Source organism: Pogona vitticeps, chromosome 5, assembly GCF_051106095.1.
Source record: "Pogona vitticeps strain Pit_001003342236 chromosome 5, PviZW2.1, whole genome shotgun sequence".
Taxonomy (NCBI): domain Eukaryota; kingdom Metazoa; phylum Chordata; class Lepidosauria; order Squamata; family Agamidae; genus Pogona; species Pogona vitticeps.
Genome location: NC_135787.1, coordinates 159752719 through 159774244, shown reverse-complemented (window position 1 = coordinate 159774244; position 21526 = coordinate 159752719). Strand labels below are relative to the sequence as shown.

At 41.0% G+C, this 21526-nt stretch overlaps 1 protein-coding gene across 2 annotated transcripts; it reads right to left on the bottom strand.

Moving 5' to 3' along the window:
- Positions 1-1319: 1319 nt before the first annotated feature.
- Positions 1320-13197, bottom strand: MGP (matrix Gla protein). 2 transcript variants are annotated; one of them, XM_020815488.3, is made up of 5 exons: positions 12575-13197; positions 7440-7618; positions 5772-5807; positions 2999-3080; positions 1320-1707 (listed from the first exon to the last, which is right to left on the bottom strand). In XM_020815488.3, exons 2-5 carry the CDS (start codon positions 7498-7500, stop codon positions 1569-1571), a joined length of 318 nt encoding a protein of 105 aa, XP_020671147.1. In that variant the 5' UTR covers positions 7501-7618; positions 12575-13197; the 3' UTR covers positions 1320-1568. The 2 variants fall into 2 exon arrangements, with proteins under 2 accessions (XP_020671147.1, XP_020671148.1); XM_020815489.3 differs by having other exon boundaries at positions 7440-7654; positions 12575-12782.
- Between the last annotated feature and the right edge of the window lie 8329 nt (positions 13198-21526).

Genomic DNA, 21526 nt, shown 5'->3' with positions numbered 1-21526 from the left:
TTTCCACAGCTAGAAGAAACCCCTCCCTCCTCTTCTTCCCTCCTGCTCTCCTCTTCTTCCCTCCTGCTACACATGTTTACTACTTTTGTTTGTTACACTATTCTTCTTCCAAAATGTCCTTGGGAAAGATTCAAATTAAGCCTTCTCTGCATTGGCATGGATTTCTCCAGCTACCTGGAACTGAGAAATCCATCTCTTGCTACTTCTAATCTTCTTTTTCTTCTATTAACTTCTGATCCTTTATGAAGACTGCTGAATAGTGAGTAAACTGGTCATGCCAAGGCGCACCCTTCCTCTTGCTTGGTGTTTCAACTAATCAAAGACTTTGGCTGCCTATTATGGCTTTCCCAGTTTGATTATCAAGAGCCTGAGATTTCCTGCCATTCTTCTTCCCTATCTTTGGCTGTCTCTGTGGACTTTCCAACCATCTTCTGATTTCTTGGATTCAGTCTGAGAATGACTGTGCAGCTCATATTTAATCTGAATTCTTGACCATTACTGTACTTCACAAATCAGCACTAGCAGAGAAATAGTTATAAATTGAAGCTGGTCTTTAAAAAATAGTTCCACAATCCATGTAGCCCTGCTACATTCTCATTCTCATAACTAGGGTATTTATTTGAGGGAAGACTGAAAAACTCTTGTCAATCATGTGCTCATTAAGTGTCTGTGTGCTACAGTGGTCAGAAAGTACTGGATTAGAACTAGTGAGATCTCGGTTCATGCCCCCACCTCCAGCCACAGAGCTTAGCAAGTGTGTGATCACACAGTGAAACAGATCACAATTTGGAACACTGGAGCACAGTTCGATGTTATCTATTCCTAAGCAATCCGAGGACATACAGGAAAATGCAGTCTAGCCCTACCCGACTCAGCGCTGCTGCAGGGCTCCTACCTTTTGGGACCGAGCTGCAGGGATTCCCTGGCAGGTGAAAGGGTTTCTTTGAGGGAGACGGCTCCCATTAAAGCAAGCCTTTAAGTGGGTGCAATCAAGTGGGTGCCTTTGCGGACAGTTGATCACATCCTGGGGGCCTTTTGTCACATCAGTATCTCTCAAATGATAAATGGCTGTCACTGTGAACGTGACAGAGGAAGTGCTGTGGTGAGGCAGGGAGAATCTGTGTCCATCCATCATCATGCATACATTTTCTTTCCAAGTGGAAAGGTTGGGTACTGAGACACCTATATTTATTTATCTATTTTGTCCATTACTGTACTTTTTAAGATATTTTCTTTTTAGCAAGCGAGTGGAAGTGTAAACACTAATCCCTGCCATGCAAATGTTCCAAAGAAAACAGCATGAAAACAGTACAAACAAACAGTATCAAACCAGCCATTTATTTGGTAATAAACACCCCCTACTTTCTTTGCCCAACCACCAACACCACTACATCAGCATTGTGCAAATTAACACAGAATCTAGGAATCAATGGCTACAGAAGAACAAAGCAGCAGGTTGGAATAACATGGCGTCAACAAGCAACAATACATTTCAGAGATGTCTCTCTTTGTAGACAGAGCACCCAGGCTCCAGGCACTGGGAATGGCAATGCTGATTCCAGATGTATTTACTTGCCCCTTCTTTGCCCAAAGTAACGCTTGTAGGCAGCAACATAACCATGGCGCATTGCGTAACGCTCACAAGGAATGTACTCCTCGCATCTCTCCCTCTGGAGTTCCTGGGGGCTCTTGCTGCGCTCTCGAATCCTGCTCGCACAAGAAGAAGAAGAAGAAGAAAAATGAGAGGAAAGAAGCAAACAAGAAAGATACATAATGATTGTTGTGACTTGCTTCTTACTCTGCCCTCGTACCTGTCAGGCAAAAACAAAATAAAGATAAAAAGTAAAGAAGGCAAAAATGTTGTGGCACCTTCAATACTAGCTGCTATTTTTTAATGTAAGCTTTCCTGGACAAGTCTGAAGAAGTGAACTTATCCATGAAAACTCACATTAATATATAGCAGTTAGCCTTGAAGGGGCCACAACGCTTTTGTTCTCTTTATTTTTACATTTTTCTTTTGTTTTTGCCTGAAAAGCTAACACAGACTAACACGGCTACCTCTTTTAAAACTTCCTTATCTATGCCAGTGAAATGCTTTATGTGAGCCATTCCAGTTTCTGCAGTCTTTACAAGACAACCTGAATATTTTCAGGATTGTATTTGAAAATGTGACAGCTGTTTCACCCCAATATTTCTTGTCTAGAGACAACATCAGACAGTTTCTACAGTGGGGAGGAGCCTGCCCTTTAGAAACAAAAATGTAGACTAGGCTTAAAACAGTGTGAAGCAAACAGGAGGCTGCATGTGGGGACAAGGTATAATAAGATTTTAGACCAACCACATGGAGGATCCAATTTTAAAAAATACCCTTTCTCAAGAAAATCCTTCCCAAACCAGAAAACCTGCAGATCTCTTAGAGTAGACTACAACTCAGTGGTGTAGTGGTTAAACTGCAGTACTGCAGTCAAGCCTCTGAGTTCAATCCCACACATTCAGGTTGCTGACTCAAGGTTGACTCAGCCTTCCATCCTTCTGAGGTCAGTAAAATGAGTATCTACCTCAATGGATGTAAAATATTGTTTGCACAATTATGTTGTAAACCACCCAGAGAGTGGTCCAAGCACTATGAGGCAGTATATAAGTTGAAGCAGCAGCAACAAGAAAAACATAAGCCAATGTGGGCCATTGGCTGGCAGGCAATGACAGGGGTTGTAGCCTAGCATATCTGGACAGTGGCAAGTTTGGGAGGTCTGCCCAAGGCAATAGCTTCTCACTTGTCTAAGGAGAGACAACGCCTCTATTTATTTATTTATTTATTTATTTATTTATTTATTTATTTATTTATTTATTTATTTATTTATTTATTTATTTATTTATTTATTTATTTATTTATTTATTTATTTATATTCTGCCCGTCTGGTATATTCTACCACTCTGGTATATTCTACCACTCCTTCCTCACTCATTTTCCATAACCTTGACTACTAAGATGATGTACCTTTCCCGCATGTAATGATCTCTCCTGTCCTCAGGTGGAGTCCTCATGAAGATATTGGCATGCCTTCTGTTAATGAATGGGCCTAAGGAGAAATGATGTTCATAATTACTACATGGTAAAACTGATGGTCCACAGCTTTGTGTAAAAGCAGAATAGTGTCCCTGTTAAGGTGCCCATGGCATTAATCTTCGCATTTATGGTGGCAACCACCAGCAGCCTGGTGGAGGGCGTGTTCATACAGTGACCACTATGTTGGTCTTGCCTGGTGACATCAGGCAGGCTTGTGATCCCGGCCCCAGATAGCTATGCAGTGGGACATGAAATCTGCCATCTACACCAATGTGAGATATGCAGGGGCAGGAATGTGCCCAGTCCTGGGAGCTGAGCCAGCAGCATGGTTCCAGTCTTCAGTGGTCACATCAAGCCCCTTTCACGTGACTAAAGCTATTATAGAGGAGAAGCAAGGGCAGCTCCTACCAATACGGGGGCTTATGCAGCATCGCTAACAAAAGTACGCAGGTTCGTGTTTTTGGAATACAATCGAGGATCCTGGGAGTTATAGTGCAACAAAACACAAATCTGCACATGTCTAGTTGCCAACCACTCCTCCACTCCAGGTGGGGCAAAAGCATGATATCCTTTTTGGAGCAGAAAGCTTTGTGTTACCATTGCAGGGAAAGCCCTAACGGATTGCTACAAGCAGCGCCTTGCAAGGCGGGGGCCACAAGAGCAAAAGCACGGAACTCAAAGGTTTGGGAGGACACTTGTTTGGCTGTTCATAAGCAAATTAGAGAATTAATGATGTCAACATTAAAGGGAAAACAAGTACAAAGATATCTAATCCGGTTCAGGAGTAGAGAACAAGTTGCCTTCTAGATGGCCCTCTGCCCCCCCCCCTGGCTATGGTGGCTACATCAGATGCATTTGTGGTCCAACATCCAGAGGGCAACATATTCTCCAGCCTTCCTCTAGATTATGAGAACCTGGGAATGGCTAAAATTTACCATGTTCTGGACCACACAGGACTTTCTTTGGGAGAGCTTGAGTTAATGCCACATGATCGTAGGTCTATCATTCCTTTAGTGATACCACCTTGCACTCTTACAACTTGCAGAAATAAAAATAATTTTCTGTAACCTTTTGTAAATGTTTTTCTTGTATCAGCCTTACCTTTCCTGCCCTTAATCCTCTTATATCATTTTTCCCATTTGGCAAGAGACCCTGAAGTTTGCCTGCAATAGCTTTTTCAAGAACTTGGTGCCTCCAGTATGAGAAATATTTTGTTCTTATTTTTTTCCTCTTGAGTTTTCCGGCTTATTCTGGTATTTAGGACATTCAAGACATAAAATCCAGCATCCAGAGCCCTCTCCAATAGCAAAGAAAGTAAAAACAATCACCAACCTGCTGTTCCAAAACTTTTCAATGGTAGATCTAAAATTACTGGAGAGGGGGGCCTTTTTTTTATCCTTATGTCCCACCCTGTCAGACTTCAGCAGATGGGGATTTACTTTCTGATTGAAGACAGCGTGGCCATAACTTTATGTTGTTATGTTTGGGACTTAATTGTTTAAAAGGAAAAGATGGATGGGGACAGACCAGGGGCAAAGGAAGTTAAGAATGCCAGGTGCTTGAATCCCTCAGCCACCATAGGGTTCCAACCAGAGATATTGGGTGCTGTAGCAAAGGTAATTAGGGATACCTGTTTAGGGGAAACTGCCCTAAAGGAAGGGGAAAGAGGGGCATATGGGGTAAAGAAGTAAACCCAGGTTTCATGTTACAGATAATAAAAGTATGCCACAGATCTGAAACAGCTGGTGAACAGACTGCTTTTCTAATCTGAATGGCAAAATTCGGTGGTGTTTTCACTGCTGACGTCTTTCAAGTGCCTTTAGTAACAAGCTGTTTTGAATAATATTTGCCAAGTGGCTCTTTATCATTTTTATGTCTTCCTGAGTTGGAACCTTGGAACCCCCAGTCTTTACAGTAAAACAACCTCCCCTTTGTCTTCAAATTTATATTGAATTAACAGCCCAGCGCAGTGCACATTCCCTTGCAACTGCAGTCTCCTGTGTTCCATTGAGATTACTCGCAGGTAAGTGTGCATGGGATTGTAGACTGGGCATGTCGTTAACAGTGTTTTGGATGCCAACAGGTCTCTAAAAATGGCAATTCTGTCTCAAAAATTAACAGAAGCCAGAATGGGTCTGTCCTGAACAGTTAAATCTGCAAACTTTGACTTACTGCAGTCGGAATGGGGATTTCTCAGGGAGAAAGTCCCCCTGCCCATGTCCTGAACAGTACTTGTGAACCTGCTGTACACACCAAATGGGGAGGAGTTCCAACTGCCATCTGTGAATATTCACATAATCTCTTTAACAGTGAACTGTAGTGTATTAGCACAATTGGAACCAAATTCAGAAGCAAGAGAGAAACAATGATATGCTTGGATAAGCTTCAGGTTTTGCAAAAGAAGTTGTAGCCAAGCAGCATCATTCTAGAGTGCCACATGTTCCTCCTGGAAGAAGCAGGGAGGGCTTCTTGCTGCATCTCTCCCACAACATAGAATAGTTACATATTTGAACTTCAGCTCCCAGAATCCTCCAGCCAACATGGCCAGTGTCCATGAGGAATCTGGGAGTCTGGGATAAATGGTCAAAAGGGAATGGAACCTTTAAAATGACATGGTAAAATGATTTAAGATCCCCTGCAAAAACCAAAAGGTGAGCCTTAAGCATTCCATTAAGTCAAAGAAGTTGGTGAGTCTGTTTCTTACTTGTAAATTCGTGTGATTCAATACTCTCATGGGACTCTGTTAGGGAAAAAGAAACAAAAACAGCTTGAAAGATCACCCTTAACAAAACAGAAAGGAATATGAATATTAAAAATATGGAAATACACCTGGCTGTTTTAGGGAAGAAGGGGGGGAACTACTCTGGTTTGGTCTAAAACTTAATATCTAAAGGTGGCCAATGAGACCCACAGCCGAGAAAAATGACTTTTATGGACCATAACTCTTAGAATCTCCCAGCCAGTGTGGCTAGCAACCATGCTAATTATTTTGGGATTTCTGGTCTAAAAAGTTACTCATCTAGGCTCTGATTCATATGCTCTTGGTCTTGGTAATCCCATTCTCAGCTTTTATGACTGCAGTTCACTTACTTAGAGGCATATCATCTCCATGAATGCTTGATCTCTTTGAAGAAGCATTCATATCTTTGACTACCATGACACCATGTAAAACTCATGTATTAATCCAACGGGGAAGTAAAAAAGATGTTCATGTACTAAAGTCAGAAATACCTGGATTTTGACATAATTAGACCACATGAACCAAATCAAAGTTAAGGAATGTTAAAATGTGACAGAGTTCAACCCAATAGAAACTTTATTTTGTAGTCCTTAGATGTAGACAAATACACTTCATAGCTGGAATCTGTTGCTGATTTACACTTGTGTGAGGGAAACTTGAAGGTAAATTTGCTACTCATTATCTAAGTGCTGCTTGTGTTCCAGTTCCACAGCTGATTGTGCAATCAGGTGCAATTTGCCACCAACATGTATCCCACTTGCCACCAAGACTTATGCAGTTCCCTTATGCAAGTGTAAATTGGCAACCTCCTACAAATGTCTGGCCACCTTCCCTTATTTCATTTGTAAAAGCATTACATTAGCTTAATTCAGATAGTTCAGAACTGCACAATGTTTGATATAGTAGAATAGCCTACCTCAAATCTGCAGCCTTCCATTTGTTTATGAAAGATGAACCTAAACCATTCAAAGGAAAAACTCTTGCTTCTGTAGGTGAAAGGAACTAACAACCTCAATGATCAGTACTAAGTAAATAGACTTGAGAGACATTACTTCTCAAGTAAAGACAATCCCTTGCCCATTATTTTACCATCATCCCAATTAAGCCCCTGTTTGGCCATCCTTGATAGTGCAAACAGGAAAGTTGGAATAGCAAGAGAGAGAAAAACAAGGCACCATCCATGGAGCATCAGCAAATTAATATTAATCAGATAACACCTCACATCAATCTAGCCAACTGTTTAGGATCTAGTACTCTTTCAGCATAACAAGAACCCAAGACAATTCTTGTCAAGAAAGCTGTATGAACATTTACAATATCTTGAAAATAGGCCCCTATAATTGTCCAAGCTGACAATGTATAAATTGCATGGTCTCACTTGAAAAGTATCTCTCTTATGTTTCTCCATAGCAACACTGTACAGATAGTTTGTGATAGTTACGAAACATAAAGAAGTCTGACTGGAGAGCTGGAACTGAGCAGTGGACAGAAAGCAGAGGGGACAGGACTGGAATCCTGGCAGAAAAAAAAGTGCCATGGTTGAAGGATCTGGTCAAGAAAGAGATGTGGCAGAAGATCAAAATGTGAGGTCCGAACTCAAGATAGCTACCAATATAAAATGATATCACCTACCATAGCAGTAAGCTGTCATCATTAGGACAGCCAGGAGCGCAAGAATGATGAGGGTCCTCATGGTCTCTCTCTCTCTCTCTCTCTCTCTCTTTCTGTCGCTTTCTTTCCTTCTTTGTCCTTCTTGCTGCGTCTGACTTGTTCTCTGTTTCCACTAAGGCCAGCCAGAGAATCTAGGCAAGCTGCAAAGTTCAGCAGTGGAGCATTTATTATGAGTGCTGTAGTTGAGGGAAGGCAAGAGAGTCAAATGAAGGAGAGGGGGGGTGAGGAAGGTGGGGACCGCCTGCCACTGACCCTCACGGAAACTACGTATTGCAAAAACACCCTCAACAAAGTGGGTTAAATCAGCCTCTAGACAGACTAGGCACTCTCCTTTCTCCTCCCTTTCAGCAGAGGGAGGACTTCACAGTTCAAAGGAAGGTGAGATGTTTTAACTCTGCATGCTCAGAAACATTAGATGGTGGGAGTGGAATGCCAAATATTAGCCAAGACCTATGGGCAGGAAATTAAACTTTTTCCTAAACAGAATTATTCCATGTTCAAATTTGTCTTCTGACTTGTCTTCCTTTCCACCACATTTGTTCTACATACACGGATCTAGTATTATGGTTCCTCATTTATGACTCTAGATGAACTAACTGTGTTTACCACTTTCCCTGAGGAATTTTCATTCCAAAATGTGTTTCAGTGTTGGCTTCCCTTCATATTCCACTTCATACTCCAGGCCTTTCTATCTGTTCTTATTGTTGTATATAAGCAATGGTTAGAATTTTAGCCCTCACCTACAGCAGGTATGGACAACTTGTGGCCTTCCAGATATCACTGAACTGTGACCCATCATCCTTCACTATTGGCTGTGATGCAGCCCTACAGCATCTGGAGGGTCATGTATTGGCCATCTATGCCTTGAACACATTAAATGCTGCATTATGTTGTATTGACAGTATTCTGTTGTAGAACTCCACCAACACAACAGGAAAGAGTATCATCACCAGCAGTATACTGCCATTATTTAAAGAGTTCTTTTTAATATATTGGGGTGTATGCAGCTCATGCAAAACGATATGCAGTTGCACATATCTCAACATCTGAACAGGAACTCTTCAATTAGTGGTAATCCCATTTTTTTTTCTGCTGGCAAAACACTATACAAAGATGCTAGCCAACGTATCCAACTGCTATCTGCTCATGAGAAGAAACCTCCCTGTGGACTTTCAGGAAGCAATTAAAGACATTGCTTTTCAGGGAGGCTTTTCACACCAACACCAACTGACCTCCTCTCCCACCTTTTCTCTCCCCTCTTCTTCTTCCCTCCCTTCTTTTCCTCCACTTCGCTCTGAGATTAGTCGGTGCCATCTTGGGTTTTTTTTTAAAAGGCTATTGCTATCAGTTTTAATATTTCTATTTTTATTTTTGCTTTCTATGTTATGAGTTGTAGCCCACCCAGAGTAGTGCTGTGACACCCATGCGAGCAAGATACAAATTGAATGAATGAATGAATGAATGAATGAATGAATACATAAATACATAAATACATAAATAAATACATAAAATGTCTGTTTATGTATCACTACAGATTGGAAGTGGGAAGAGGAGACATAGTACTGAATATGCTTCTGTATTTTAAAAAAATCTTTCCCAAAAATTAGATGCTAGGAAGATGCTTTGTAGCCTAGTCTTCTTCATAACATTCTAGTTTTTGTTGAATATGCCATTTTTTGTTTTCCATTGAAACGAAAGTGTCCAACACTCCAACACAGGTTTAGTGATGGCCAAACTAGAAATGGCAGGGCAGCAATATTTGCTGTTCACATGAGTGCCCCACTCATATCCCAAATGTAACAAAAGGGTGCATGAGTGAGGGGAGCATAACCTTCTGGTACCTTTTCTCCCAGGCTATAAATTATGGCTAGACAACTGTGGTCCTCCTATTGTTTTCATAGCCATGGTGGGAAATCATAGGAGTTGCAGTCCATTGACATCTAGAGGAGCACATGTCTTCCATCTCTGGAATCAGGAGTAAGGACATCTCACAGTATTTATTTGCTGATCCCTTCCACAAGTAAACGGGACTCAGGGCAGCAACAGGAACCAAATGTTTACAGGTACGGAGGAGTTCCATTCCCCCTACTTGCATGCATCTTTTCTGAATTTAATCATCATCATCATCATCATCATCATCATCATCATCATCATCATCATCATCATCATCATCATCATCATCATCATCATCATCATTATCCCAAATCTTCAAACGCATGCAAGGAAAACATTTCAAGAAACATACGCTACTACCCATCTCATATCTAGTTTGGCCATAAGAGATAGACTTTAAACTTAACCAAGATGAGAAGTGGTTAGTGTGCTAGAGAAAGGAATGACCCTTGTTTAGATATTTATCTATCTACTATGACAGTTCATCATTGGTGATATCCATAGCCCTTCTCAATGAATTGTATTCTTCTATATAATTCCTTTATGCTCTCTTTGGCAATGCAGCAAATACACTACAGTCATTTAAATGCTTGCCTTTGGAGACTTATTTGTGCATGAGACAGAGAGAGATCTGCATGCAGAAAAGGATCCAGCTATAATGTGTTTCTATATCTGTACCAGAGTGATTCTAAACTTCTGAACTATTAAAAGTCAGGGGTGCAAACTGAAAAGGTAAATACTGTGACCACAATAAATCATATAGATTCTATGCTGTTTTCTTGAAATGTACTCCGATGACAACGTTTGTGAGCACGTAAAATGGACTGTTTTTGACAGGGACCTGTAGGATATCACACGGCATTAAGAGTCAATACATGTGGATAGTGAAGAGCAAAAGAGTAAAAAGGAATGGAAAGCAAGATGGATTGTGAAGTGGCAGCTAGCACTGAATTTAAAACCTGTGAAAGATGCTGAATAAGCTGCTTTAGGATTAACATCCCAAATTCCTAGAAGTCGAGTACAGAGGACTATTTGTGCCTGTTGATGGATAACCAGACAGCTACCAAAACCTGTGGCTTCACCAAAACCACTTGTAAAACCACATTCAAAATAGAACTGATGGCTGACACTGGGCATTTGAGACCACAAGTCTGTCCAAAGCTGGACAGTTTGCGAAGCTTTGCTAGTCACCCGACCAAATCCTGCATGGATCCCTTCCATTCTGTTGGACTCACAGGGCCAAATATTTCAGAGATCACTGCACACTTCTTTTACTTTTACATGGCCCAGATTCTGAATTGAGAGCTGCAATTCCAAAAAAAAGTAACTTTCTCTCATCTCTGAGCAGAGTTTCTCAGTCAGAAAGCACTTGGAAGCAAGTAGCAACCTGTTCACTGTGGAAGAAAAGGGCATTTAAAGCACACAAGGGGGAGGGAGAGGCTTGTTGCTCCCTTTGGCAAAAATAGATTTGAGAAAAGGAGTGTCCAAATCATGTTGGAATGTGCAGTGCTGGGAAACTGTTCATTGCAAACTCCCAGTCCCCTTCCAAAGTCCAGGGGCAAGTGGGAAGAAGTAAGGAAAGCAGAAAGGAATGGACTGTTTATAAGCAGCTGTGAACAGGCATCTTTTTCTTTGGCCTCATCTTAGTTGCAGCACCTCTTGTCTTTGAAATCTGGATCGACCCAGAGGCCAAATCTCTGTCTCTAAGCCCCAAGACATAACTCCCCTGTCTCTTGCACCAGCTTCCTTTGCACTCCCTGCCACCCCTTAATCTCACCCTGATGTTTATCTTCTTTTTTAAAAAAAACTGCCTCCTTTAAGGATGTTCACTTGTCTCGATCAGGACTTTGTTTATATTTCAGAGCATAAAGTGTGGATTTCAGGAGCTTACAGCCTCTGGCATCTGAAGGCCTTGGGCCTGTCAAGAAAAGAAGGCTAGGATGAGAGAGATGGAGAAAGAAGACAAGAAAATAGGATTGGAGGTTCATGGTGGGAGGGTTAGCAGACTGTAGTGAGACAACTTCGGTGTTTTGTTCACTTTCTAGATAGCCGCTTTTAACCTTCAGCTCCAGTTTTTTTTATCCGAGCAGGTAGGGACAGTGACCAGCCAGCCACTGCCACCCCATCCCTTTGCACCTCAGCCTAACTTTTTATCTCCTCCTTCTCTTGATTTGTTACATCTGTCACCCTGCTAATTGCCTACATTACAGAAGTGTGAAAGGCCTGTGAAACAACTCCTCTGTTTCTCTAAACATTTTACCCACAAAAATGCCTAACATTTTCCAAGGGCAAATAAATTAGAGGTTTGTAAGGCTTACTTGTGGAGGCAACAAAGTTCCAATGAAAAGCTTGATTTTGATCCGGCCAGGTTTGCATCAGCATTTCAAAGAACTATCACAGGCAGCTTGGTGAAATGCTGGCAAGGCTCTCCTGACAACATCTGGAAGGATTTTGTTCCTTGTTTACAGTTGACTCGGTTTACTTTTTTTGTGCCAAAAACGATGTCGCTTTCAAGTTTATGCAGAATTAAGGGAAATTAATGGCCATAATTTCCAACAAAATTACCTGGCTGAACAGAAGCAGTTTGTATGTTGTTCTTACTGCTGGGTAGAACAGATTGTTCAGGGGGAGGGGGAAATGAAGCCTCCATCATCCCCTTTCAAACAGCCAAGATTATAGTTGGGGAGAGTCACTTTTCTCAACTACAGTTACCATAATGCCTTTGCTGTGGACATGAACCATATCCTATTAACCACAAACTAGTCCCCAAAAAGTTCTGCTGAGACACAATGTCATCCAAAGGGGTGAAAGGCCTATTGCTTGTATGTTAATTGGTTTTAAGCAGATTCAAATCACAAATAGTTTATCATCTAATATTCAGGATAAGCCAGACTTTTTCAGGAGGCAAAAGTTCACGTCACCCAATCAAAAAATCAGCATTAGTATCATACACACTCAGATGCCCTTCTGTCATCACCATTTGACACCATTTCCTCTTGGGGTATAATCACAAGAATTAATGCTGAGATGGCATATATATACACCTAGTAAGCCATTCTGCACTGGAAAAGGACAGACTTGTGGAGCTGACCATACTAAAGCTATTCGGATAAGGACCATGTCAGCACATCTGCTAAAAAAAATATAAAGCCACCCTGCAAGGCACTACTGCCCACACATTAGTACAGCTCCTGCATACTCACTGTAAGGATCTCCGTCTGCCACTGGGCAGATGCTTTCTTCAATGCAGCTGGCTCTCTTCTCCCCGTGTTTCTGAACTCTTCACAAGCAAGAGGGGACCTTTTTATTTATGATAAGTGACCCCTCCCTTCTGATCCCCACACATCCTCCGCCTCCAGACTGCCACCTCTTCTCTAAACATCTCCTTCCTCTTCCCTCACTCAGGAAATCAGAAACCGGGGTTGTGGGACGGGGGGGGGGGGGAGTAAGAACAGACGGACGCCAGTGGCTAATAGGGTGTAAGCCACATCTTGGGGGCAGTGTGTGTCTACGCGTGAGTCCTTAACCAGGCAATAAGGGCCCTGAATTGAAGCCTTGAGAGGACATGAGAGCTTTAAATGGAAACTCTCTTTTGAGGACCAAAGTTGTTCTCCTCCAACTCCATTCCCTCCTCTAGCGATCATGCCCCATTACCACAAATACTCAGAGACAAGAGCATCCGTCCAAAGCCTCATGGGCAAACAGAGGAGGTCTTTAAACATGTACAGCTTGGCTTGTATTCCTGAAATGCAGAGCATCGTAGGAGGAAAAAGCACTTGGACTTTCTGCCATTCTCCCCCTTCACTAAAACAGAGATGCCGAGGATGGATTTAGAGAGCAGAAAACAACATATTTGAACTGAGTGGGTGTTTGGCATCCGCCAGGAATTGGCTTCTAAATTAGTTGCAGATGAATGGCTGGTTAAAGAAATCTATTACGTATGTGATGACACAAAAATGAGCCTTTCCATATGGCCACACATAACAAAGGCAACAATTGGGCTCCCCATCAAAATATCATTTAATTTTAAGTCTCAAAACTGGAAAGTCTGCTGATCTCTCTGCTTAGGGAGGAAGAGGGGCCATTTGGCTCAACAGATAATGTAGGATGCAGGGGCAGGGGGGGGGGAACTATATTATACCTTAGGTGTGTTTGTTCAGTATGTCAAATATTGAATCACTCAAACAAATCCAAGTAATAGCTCTATCCAGTTTCCTTCTGCACAGGAAAATCCAAACAGCCATCTCCTACACTCCTGCGTGGGTACAACTGGGCACATCCCTTGGAAGTGTTCTGGTCCAAGCCTGGCACCTGTTCCAGAGGAAATCATTCTCAAACACAAGAAAATGCACTGGACAACACAGTGCCCTGTGCAGATGTCTGCCAACCATGTGAAGCAGTGCAAAGTCAATGTCTGAGAAGCACTGTGGGGGATCCAGACTACTAAATAAGAGCTGCTAGTCCCTTCATTTCACCCTTCCCCATCTCATCCTCTTTGATTATTCCCATTATTCTGACAAGTGCATGACTCAGAGACCATATGCTTGCCAAGACATTGTGAAGTTCAATTCCTCAGCATATGGATCTCTTGGCATGCGATTGCTCCATTGGTACTTTCATGTGTATATTCTACCTATTGAGGGGCCTTCCTAGAGACCCACTTGCTACAGTAGAGAAAGGGAAAGAGTGGATAATGGTATCAGGAGGTGAACAAAGCAAGAAGAGTCATTGTAGTAAATATCTTCTTTTTTCCACAGAAAGCAACGGTGGAAATTGTGCAGCCACAGACTCCTTTAGTTCACGTCCTCTGCCATATAAAAGAATTTGGTCCTACTATTGTTAATTTCACGCTTAAAAGCCTCCCGAGGTGCAGTTCTCTCTTTTCAAGCTTTTTAAGGGGGCTATCTGTATTCCTTTCTGGAGCCTAAAATTTGTTATTGTTGAGTGCCATCGGGTCACAGCTAGTTTATGGAGATCCTAACGAGGTTTTGCAAGTATGTGAGATATTTAAGGGGTAGTTTTACCAGTGCTGCTGCCTAAATAGCTGAGTAGTTTAGGTATCTGGCTGCAGAGTCAAAGGCTGGGAGCTAAATTCCCCACTATAACTTCTGAGAGAAGAACCAGCCTGTGTGGCCTTGGGCAAGCTGCACAGTCCCAGGATGCCCCCAGAAGAAGGGAATGGTAAACCACTTCTGAGCTTTCTTTACCCTGAAAACCCTGAAGAGAGTTACCATAAATCAGAATTGACTTGACAGCAGACAATTATTATTATTATTATTATTATTATTATTATTATTATTATTATTATTATTATTATTATTATTATTATTATTATTATTATTATTATTATTATTATTATTATTATTATTATTATTATTATTATTATTATTATTATTTACCAGTGCACTGCACCTGCCCCCATGAGTTTCCACGACCAAGCAAGAATTTTAACCCAGGTCTCCTGCATCCTCTCCCTGGAAAAGACCCTAATGTTGCGAAAGTGTGAAGGCAAGAGGAGAAGGGGACGACAGAGGACGAGATGGTTGGACAGTGTCACCAAAGCTACCAACATGAATATGACCCAACTCCGGGAGGCAGTGGAAGACAGGAGGGCCTCGTGTGCTCTGGTCCATAGGGTCACAAAGAGCTGGACACAACTTAACAACTAAAGAACAACAACAACTCCTGCATCCTAGGCTGACATGCTATCCACTGTACTACACTGGCTCAGGAGCCTGAAACAAACTTTTAAAAATCAAAAGTAACTCTAGAATGATTTGACAAGAGCAAATGTACTTATGCAACACAAACAAAAATTATGTATTGCATCTCTCTGGCACTATCTATAAGAGCAATAATTCCCTGTAAAATACTTCTGAACAAAAATAGTAATAAGCTATTATGAGTGTCCAGTGAAAAGTGTCTTTTCAGCACAAGATGGGCCCATCCATCCAGGAGGGTGTTATGTAAATTGGATCTCTTTACTTAGCTTCTCATCCTCTCAATGACTCCTTCATCCCATACCTCCTGACTAATCAAGCTGTTACTCCTACAGTCTGGAAAGGAAGGGGAAAAGGAAGGAATCTGAAGAGGGGGGAAGCTGTCGATATTTTTTCATCTTTTTAGTTGGCAGGTGCTCTGACAAGGGGACCGTGCAGCGAGTCAGATCCTTGCCAGTATAAGAAAAACAAAGCCAAACATCAAATTGAAAAAGGAAATCTCATTGGGATATGACAAATCAAAGGTTGTTCTCCTCTGCATTTCCCCCCAAGCTCCTTGTTCCTCTCTCTGGTCTATGTCCTCCGCTGACTCATTCGCTACAGCCAGATGTGAAATATCCAGCTTACTTTCCTGTCCAGACTTGAAGAGCGATAAGACGTGGTTTGGATTGGACAGCATGCTGCTCACTGCCAGTAAATAGAAGTCTTTCATACTTTGCACAAAGCTGCTCTGGCTGGCTTTCTGGGGCCAAAACATTGTCTAAAATCCAAAGATCCCATATGTTTCTTATACAGGGTTGGCAACAGTTTATTGTTATATAAAACACAAAGCAACAGGTATATGTATTCTGCTCCCCCACCCCCACCCCTAAATTTTCCTACCATGCTTCCTGCCATGCTTCCTTAATAATTTACCAATTTTTACTTTGATGGGTCTGTTTTCACATGCACATTCTTTCTGCAGGTCATGTTAAGAGTGGCCTCTGGACATATGTATATAGCCAAGAAGAAGAGGAGGAGGAAAAGGATCGCCAAAAGGGAGAATAAAAGTCAAATATTTGCATATATTTTTGCATATGCTAATACCTATAGGGAGGATGAGATGAGAGATAATTGCTACAATTCAAACAGAAATGCAAAATCTTACTATAATGAGTAAATCTCTGTCTGGAGGACCAATGCCTACGATTGATAAAGTGCTCTCTGAACAGACTCCATGTTTCTCTTATGGTATTATATTATTTACTTTGAAATAGAGCACCATGCCCCACACATACATACACACAAAATTTGGTTCAGGGCCTGTTCAATGATTCTGATTTTATCCCAGTTAAGATCCATTAAGGCCTGCCCCAACTCTGTTTGAAGCCACACCCAAATCAAAATTCAGACATCTCAATATTTTGGTGGTCATTGAATTTGCGCTAATAATATATTTTTTTCCAAAATCTGTGTCACATGGAAAGACAGGGTAGGACACACAGAGGGGATCAATTCTCTGCTTTCCCCACCTTCTCATTTTCCTTATATGGTGCTGTTTTTTGAAGACTCTCTTTTCCATGAACTGGATTGCCAAATGATCCCAAAGTGATTTGAACTAGATCTCAATTGAACTGATCAGATCAAGTTCAGATTCATTCCAATTTGGTCTGAAGCCACCTGATTTTGAGGCAGCAGCACAGAATGGGATAAATACCAGTCCTGATACATGAATCAATTCAGGTCACATTATTTCAACCTGAACTTCAAGTCTCATCCATGCTTCAGCATGAAACCAAGATTTATGTGTTCAAGAGTTAATGACAGTCATAATGACTGGATAGTGCCGTGGGATACTTACATTCTCATGTCTGGATATGTCAAAAGATTAGAACAAAAAAGGATTGTTGATGATTCCTTTGTTAGATAATCCTAATAAGCCTAAAGTATCACACACGCACATATCTAAATCTGCTCTGTTCATAATGCAGATTTTTAAAACAAACAAAACCGGAAGCAATGGAAATTTCAAATGCAATCACCTGATTCTGCAATTGATTTTTGTGGAGAAGAAAGATATTTGCATGTTGTGAAGTACAGCATCCAGTTAATCTTACCGGACCATGCAAAGTTCTAAAATATATGATATTAAATAAAATAATTCTAAACTCACCCAAGACCTGGGTGCTATCATGTGACAATAATGTATGCAGTCTAATTGTGTGCTATTTGGACCCATATTTCTTCTCTTTTTGATTGAGTCTATTGACTATACTTTCTTTAGCAACATATTAAAAGTGGTAGCTATATTTGCCTGTTGCAGCAAGAGCAACAAAAGACCCACAGCAACAACAAGCAAATGTATTAAAATATGGGTTTTATGGAATATCACCCACTGATGAAGAAAGTTCTTGGCTGTCACACTAGTGGTCCATGCACCTTCTGTCTCCCTAACATCCTTCCAGGATCTGCGCCCAGTGGGTCCTATGTGTTTAAGTCTGCAACCTCTGTGATACTTCTCTCCCTTATTTATCACCTCCACAGCACATTCAAGGTTGACTTGTCAGTTGGCTTGCATCAGAAGAACAAACTAAAAGTGGTGCCTGGGAAATGAATGCTTCAAGCGAGGAAGAACGGAGTGATGCAAGTGTGTCAGAAGCTCCACTGTTGATGGGTTGGTACATATGATGGTTGGGTGGTTGTTATTAATGGGACATGAGAATGAAAACAAGATACAGGAAAATAGGATATAAGAAAAAATACCACTCTGTGGAACTAGGTGTTTTAACACAGAACAGGATGCAAAGCTCACATTCAAGGAAGAGACTGTGCAGATCGTGGGGAAGTACTTAACTAGAAGAAAAATTTATGGTTTTCATAAGGTAATGCTGGAAGATCTATGTGACTGTGTATACCAGTGCTGGTTATGTTTGTCTGGCATGCAGAGAGAAATGAAGGGAAAACAACAAGACACAGTCATTCTCGCCCTGCTCTAGACAGCAAGCCAAAACCAGTGAATCAAAATATACACATGGAAACAACAAGGCAAGTTGGGTTTCATGAGCCACTTCCCTCTTCATGACTGGTATGAATGTTCCACATGGAGCAGAGGAGCATAGATCCTATTTTGCAACCTGTGTAAATATGAGCTGACTTGGAGAAGCAACCAGTTGGACTTGTGTGCCCAAGGGGATCCAATTATTTCCATACCAACATCCTCTACTTTCATGTTTTCAGATGCTCGGGAAATAATTAATCCAGAGTTTCATAGCATTTTTTTCATTCAATTAATAGAGCTTAATTTTCTTGATTTAGACAGAAGAACCATTGTGTTGTCCTCAAAAGCGGGCTCCTTTGAACTACTGGACAGAGCAGTGAAAAGAAATCAATAATATTATCTGGTTCCGCTCAGTTCAGTGGGAGCTTATGGCAGAGTATTAAGGCAACACCAGACAGAATCTGCAAAGTTACATTAAACCAAAACATCTTAGGGACATCATACAAATTATTGGGAGGAGGTACTCGTAAGTCTTTGTATTTGTTAAGTATTCTGTGTGTGAATATGACAAATGAGCTTATTCTCTTGGAACCTATATTAAGGAATCTAGATGGCTGATTGCTTCTCAGCACCCATGCACACAGTGGCAAATGAATTAGCTGAGCATTTCTTAATGCTTGCTTATATAGTCATGGATCCAAAACTAACCTCAAAAAACCACATGTGATTTAGTCATATCCTCTTTCTATGTATCTTTGATCATTTGGGTCATTTTACCAGAAAGTCAAAATTACAAAAAATTACAGTCCCAGTTTCATTTTGGTAGGTTTTTTTCCTTTCTGGAATAGTAATTTCTACCTACCAGCATATTAAATTTCTCACTGGTTCTATGTTCATCTATATGGCTGAGAGATCTGTCAGTTAAGACCCCCTGATGTTATCGTGCTTTGTAGGGAGGTCTTGATGCTTGCAGCACATCTTCTTATTCACCCCAATGGTGTGTAAACAAAGTAAAGGTTTGAATGAGTTCAATATCTGTTGTCCTTGGATACCTGACTGTGTAAACAGAGTGCTGAAACATATAGGTTTAGTATTTAAATGTTTTATTTTTATAAGCATTTATATCTATCTTCTGTCTATCTAGTTGAGCACTTGAGTTATAGGAGGCAAAGCAAAAGGGCCCTTAGAGATATCCACAGTACTTCCTCCAGTTCCCCATTCCCAGGATAGGGGTAGGGAGTGGGCACAAACTTGCATATTAGCATAACTTGTATGCTTAGATTACACCCCTACAACTCAATGAATCAGTGTACACTGACATAATAAATGCATTTAGGATTTCAAGCACTGCCTCCCTCCCCTATAGACTCTTATGCCCTTAGTGTTTTGAAGAAGGAAGGGGGGCCCTCAGCTTTCAGCATAGACTTGTCTCAAGTCTTGTCATATCAAACAACCCACATATAAAAGTGAACCTAGTCCATAAAGAGTTGGTATATTCAAGTGGATTGGAGCAGCTGGAAGCAAGGAGTTCAAATTTCCAATCAGAGGAGGAGTCAACCGAGATCATCCATAATGTATGCGGCTGGTGGGGTAATGTGTCGTGGCTCATGTGCAGCCTTGGGCAAGTTCCACAGTTGCAGAGTGGCACCAGAAGGAGGGACTGGTAAACCATTTCTGAGTTCTTTAAAAAAAATCCTGGGAAGGGTCATGTTAAGTCAGAATCAACTTGATAGATTATTATTCAAAAATACCAGACACAGTCCATCAAAATTATAAAAACATTGACTAGTATTATACTAGTTTCAGCCAAAAGCCTAAGTATCAGTTAAATATTTGCGCAGTATGTATGTTGTTCTTATTTTGCTGGGTTTTGTAGCTCTGAGATCTTCAACTGCTTATAATACTATCTGAAATTTCTAGATGTTGTTCCTAAATTATTATGATTAATGGTGGTGGTAGTAGTAATAGTCTTCTTCGTCCATAAAGTATGATACTGAGACTGCTACCCTGTACATATTCATTAGGCATATGGACTGTTGAATACCATGAGATATATATTTTTAGTAGATGTATATAGAGTTGAATTGTAAAAGGGCAACCAGTTGTAGTGCTACAACACCACCTGTGGCTTATTTTGCTCATGGTACAGAGCTCAGCCTGACCCTGTACAAAACAGGTTATATACTATATACTCACCATCAGCCTATATACGGTACTATATGCTCACCATCAGTCCTGAATTCATGAAGGGCATCCTTTTAAGATAGCGAAGATGTTAGAAAACATTTACATGCTCTCTGTTCGTTCATTCATTCATTCATTCATTCATTCATTTACCTAATTTTTTTACTGCCTCTTTAAATCTCTCACTAATCAATGTTCTCTGGGCAATGTTAAATCTGTTAAAAGCATACACAGCAGTAATACAACAAAGCTGTAGCACAATATATAACCAAGATAAAACCAGCAGCAAAGAACAAAACATTTCAACATGTATATTTAGTTTAAAATCATCAGCAGGATAAAACAGAAAAGGTGGGAAAGTAATAAAACCATTCTTAAAATACCCATGAAGATGAAAAGGTCTTCTCCTGCTACCAAACAGACAATGACCTATGCAACAGACAATCCTTTCTATGTGGGGAATTCCACAGAGGGAATGATTCCTCTTGGGAGGCCCTGTCTCTTGTAGTCCCCTGCCTCAACTCACTTAGTGCAGCCACCTGGAAGTGAGTGTTAGGTCTAGGTAAGTATGGTAAGGTGAAGTGTGTGTAAGTTTTACACATTTCAATATGTACTTGAGAATATCTCTAGTGCAGACTTTTAAAGGATATTGTGTGAAGTAACCAACCCTTCAATTTAAGAGTCTTTTTGTTGGAGGTTGTTGTTGTTTAGTCGTTAAGTCATGTCCGACTCTTCATGACCCCATGGACCGGAGCATGCCAGGCCCTCCAGTCTTCCACTGCCTCTCAGAGTTGAGTCAAATTGTTGGAGGTAGCATTTATTATTATAATTGCATGCTGCCAGGTCAATTCTAACCTATGGTAATCCTTGCCAGGGCTTCCTAGGTATACAGTACTCAGAAGTGGTTTATTGTTCCCTTCATCTGGTGGCTCTCCAGGACTGTTCAACTTCTTCAAAGCTATACAGGCCGGCTCTTTTCACAGGAAGCACAGGGAAGAATTGAACTCCTGACCCTTGGCTCCACATCTTAGGTACTCAATAAACTATTATAGTCTCTGTGATATGACGATGGGTTCACAATTTAATATAATGGACCCAGGGATTCAAACATTTTCAGGTATGAAGAAAATGATCTGAATGTTGTCCAGACATAAAGACAAACAACCAAAATTACAACCCTCCAGGTTCTTGAAGCTCTGATATGAGAGATGAAGACTTTCTGGAATGCTTGCCCATCCGGTTGCAACATGCATCATATGTCTGGTGCCATGCAG

Excerpts from the sequence above, each read along its gene's own strand:
- MGP (XM_020815488.3), bottom strand. The coding sequence starts at position 7,500 with ATGAGGACCCTCATCATTCTTGCGCTCCTGGCTGTCCTAATGATGACA. Across the intron at positions 5,808-7,439 it reads GATGACAGCTTACTGCTATG|AGTCCCATGAGAGTATTGAA; the intron begins GTAGGTGATATC and ends TTTCCCTAACAG. Across the intron at positions 3,081-5,771 it reads TGAATCACACGAATTTACAA|GCCCATTCATTAACAGAAGG; the intron begins GTAAGAAACAGA and ends ATTTCTCCTTAG.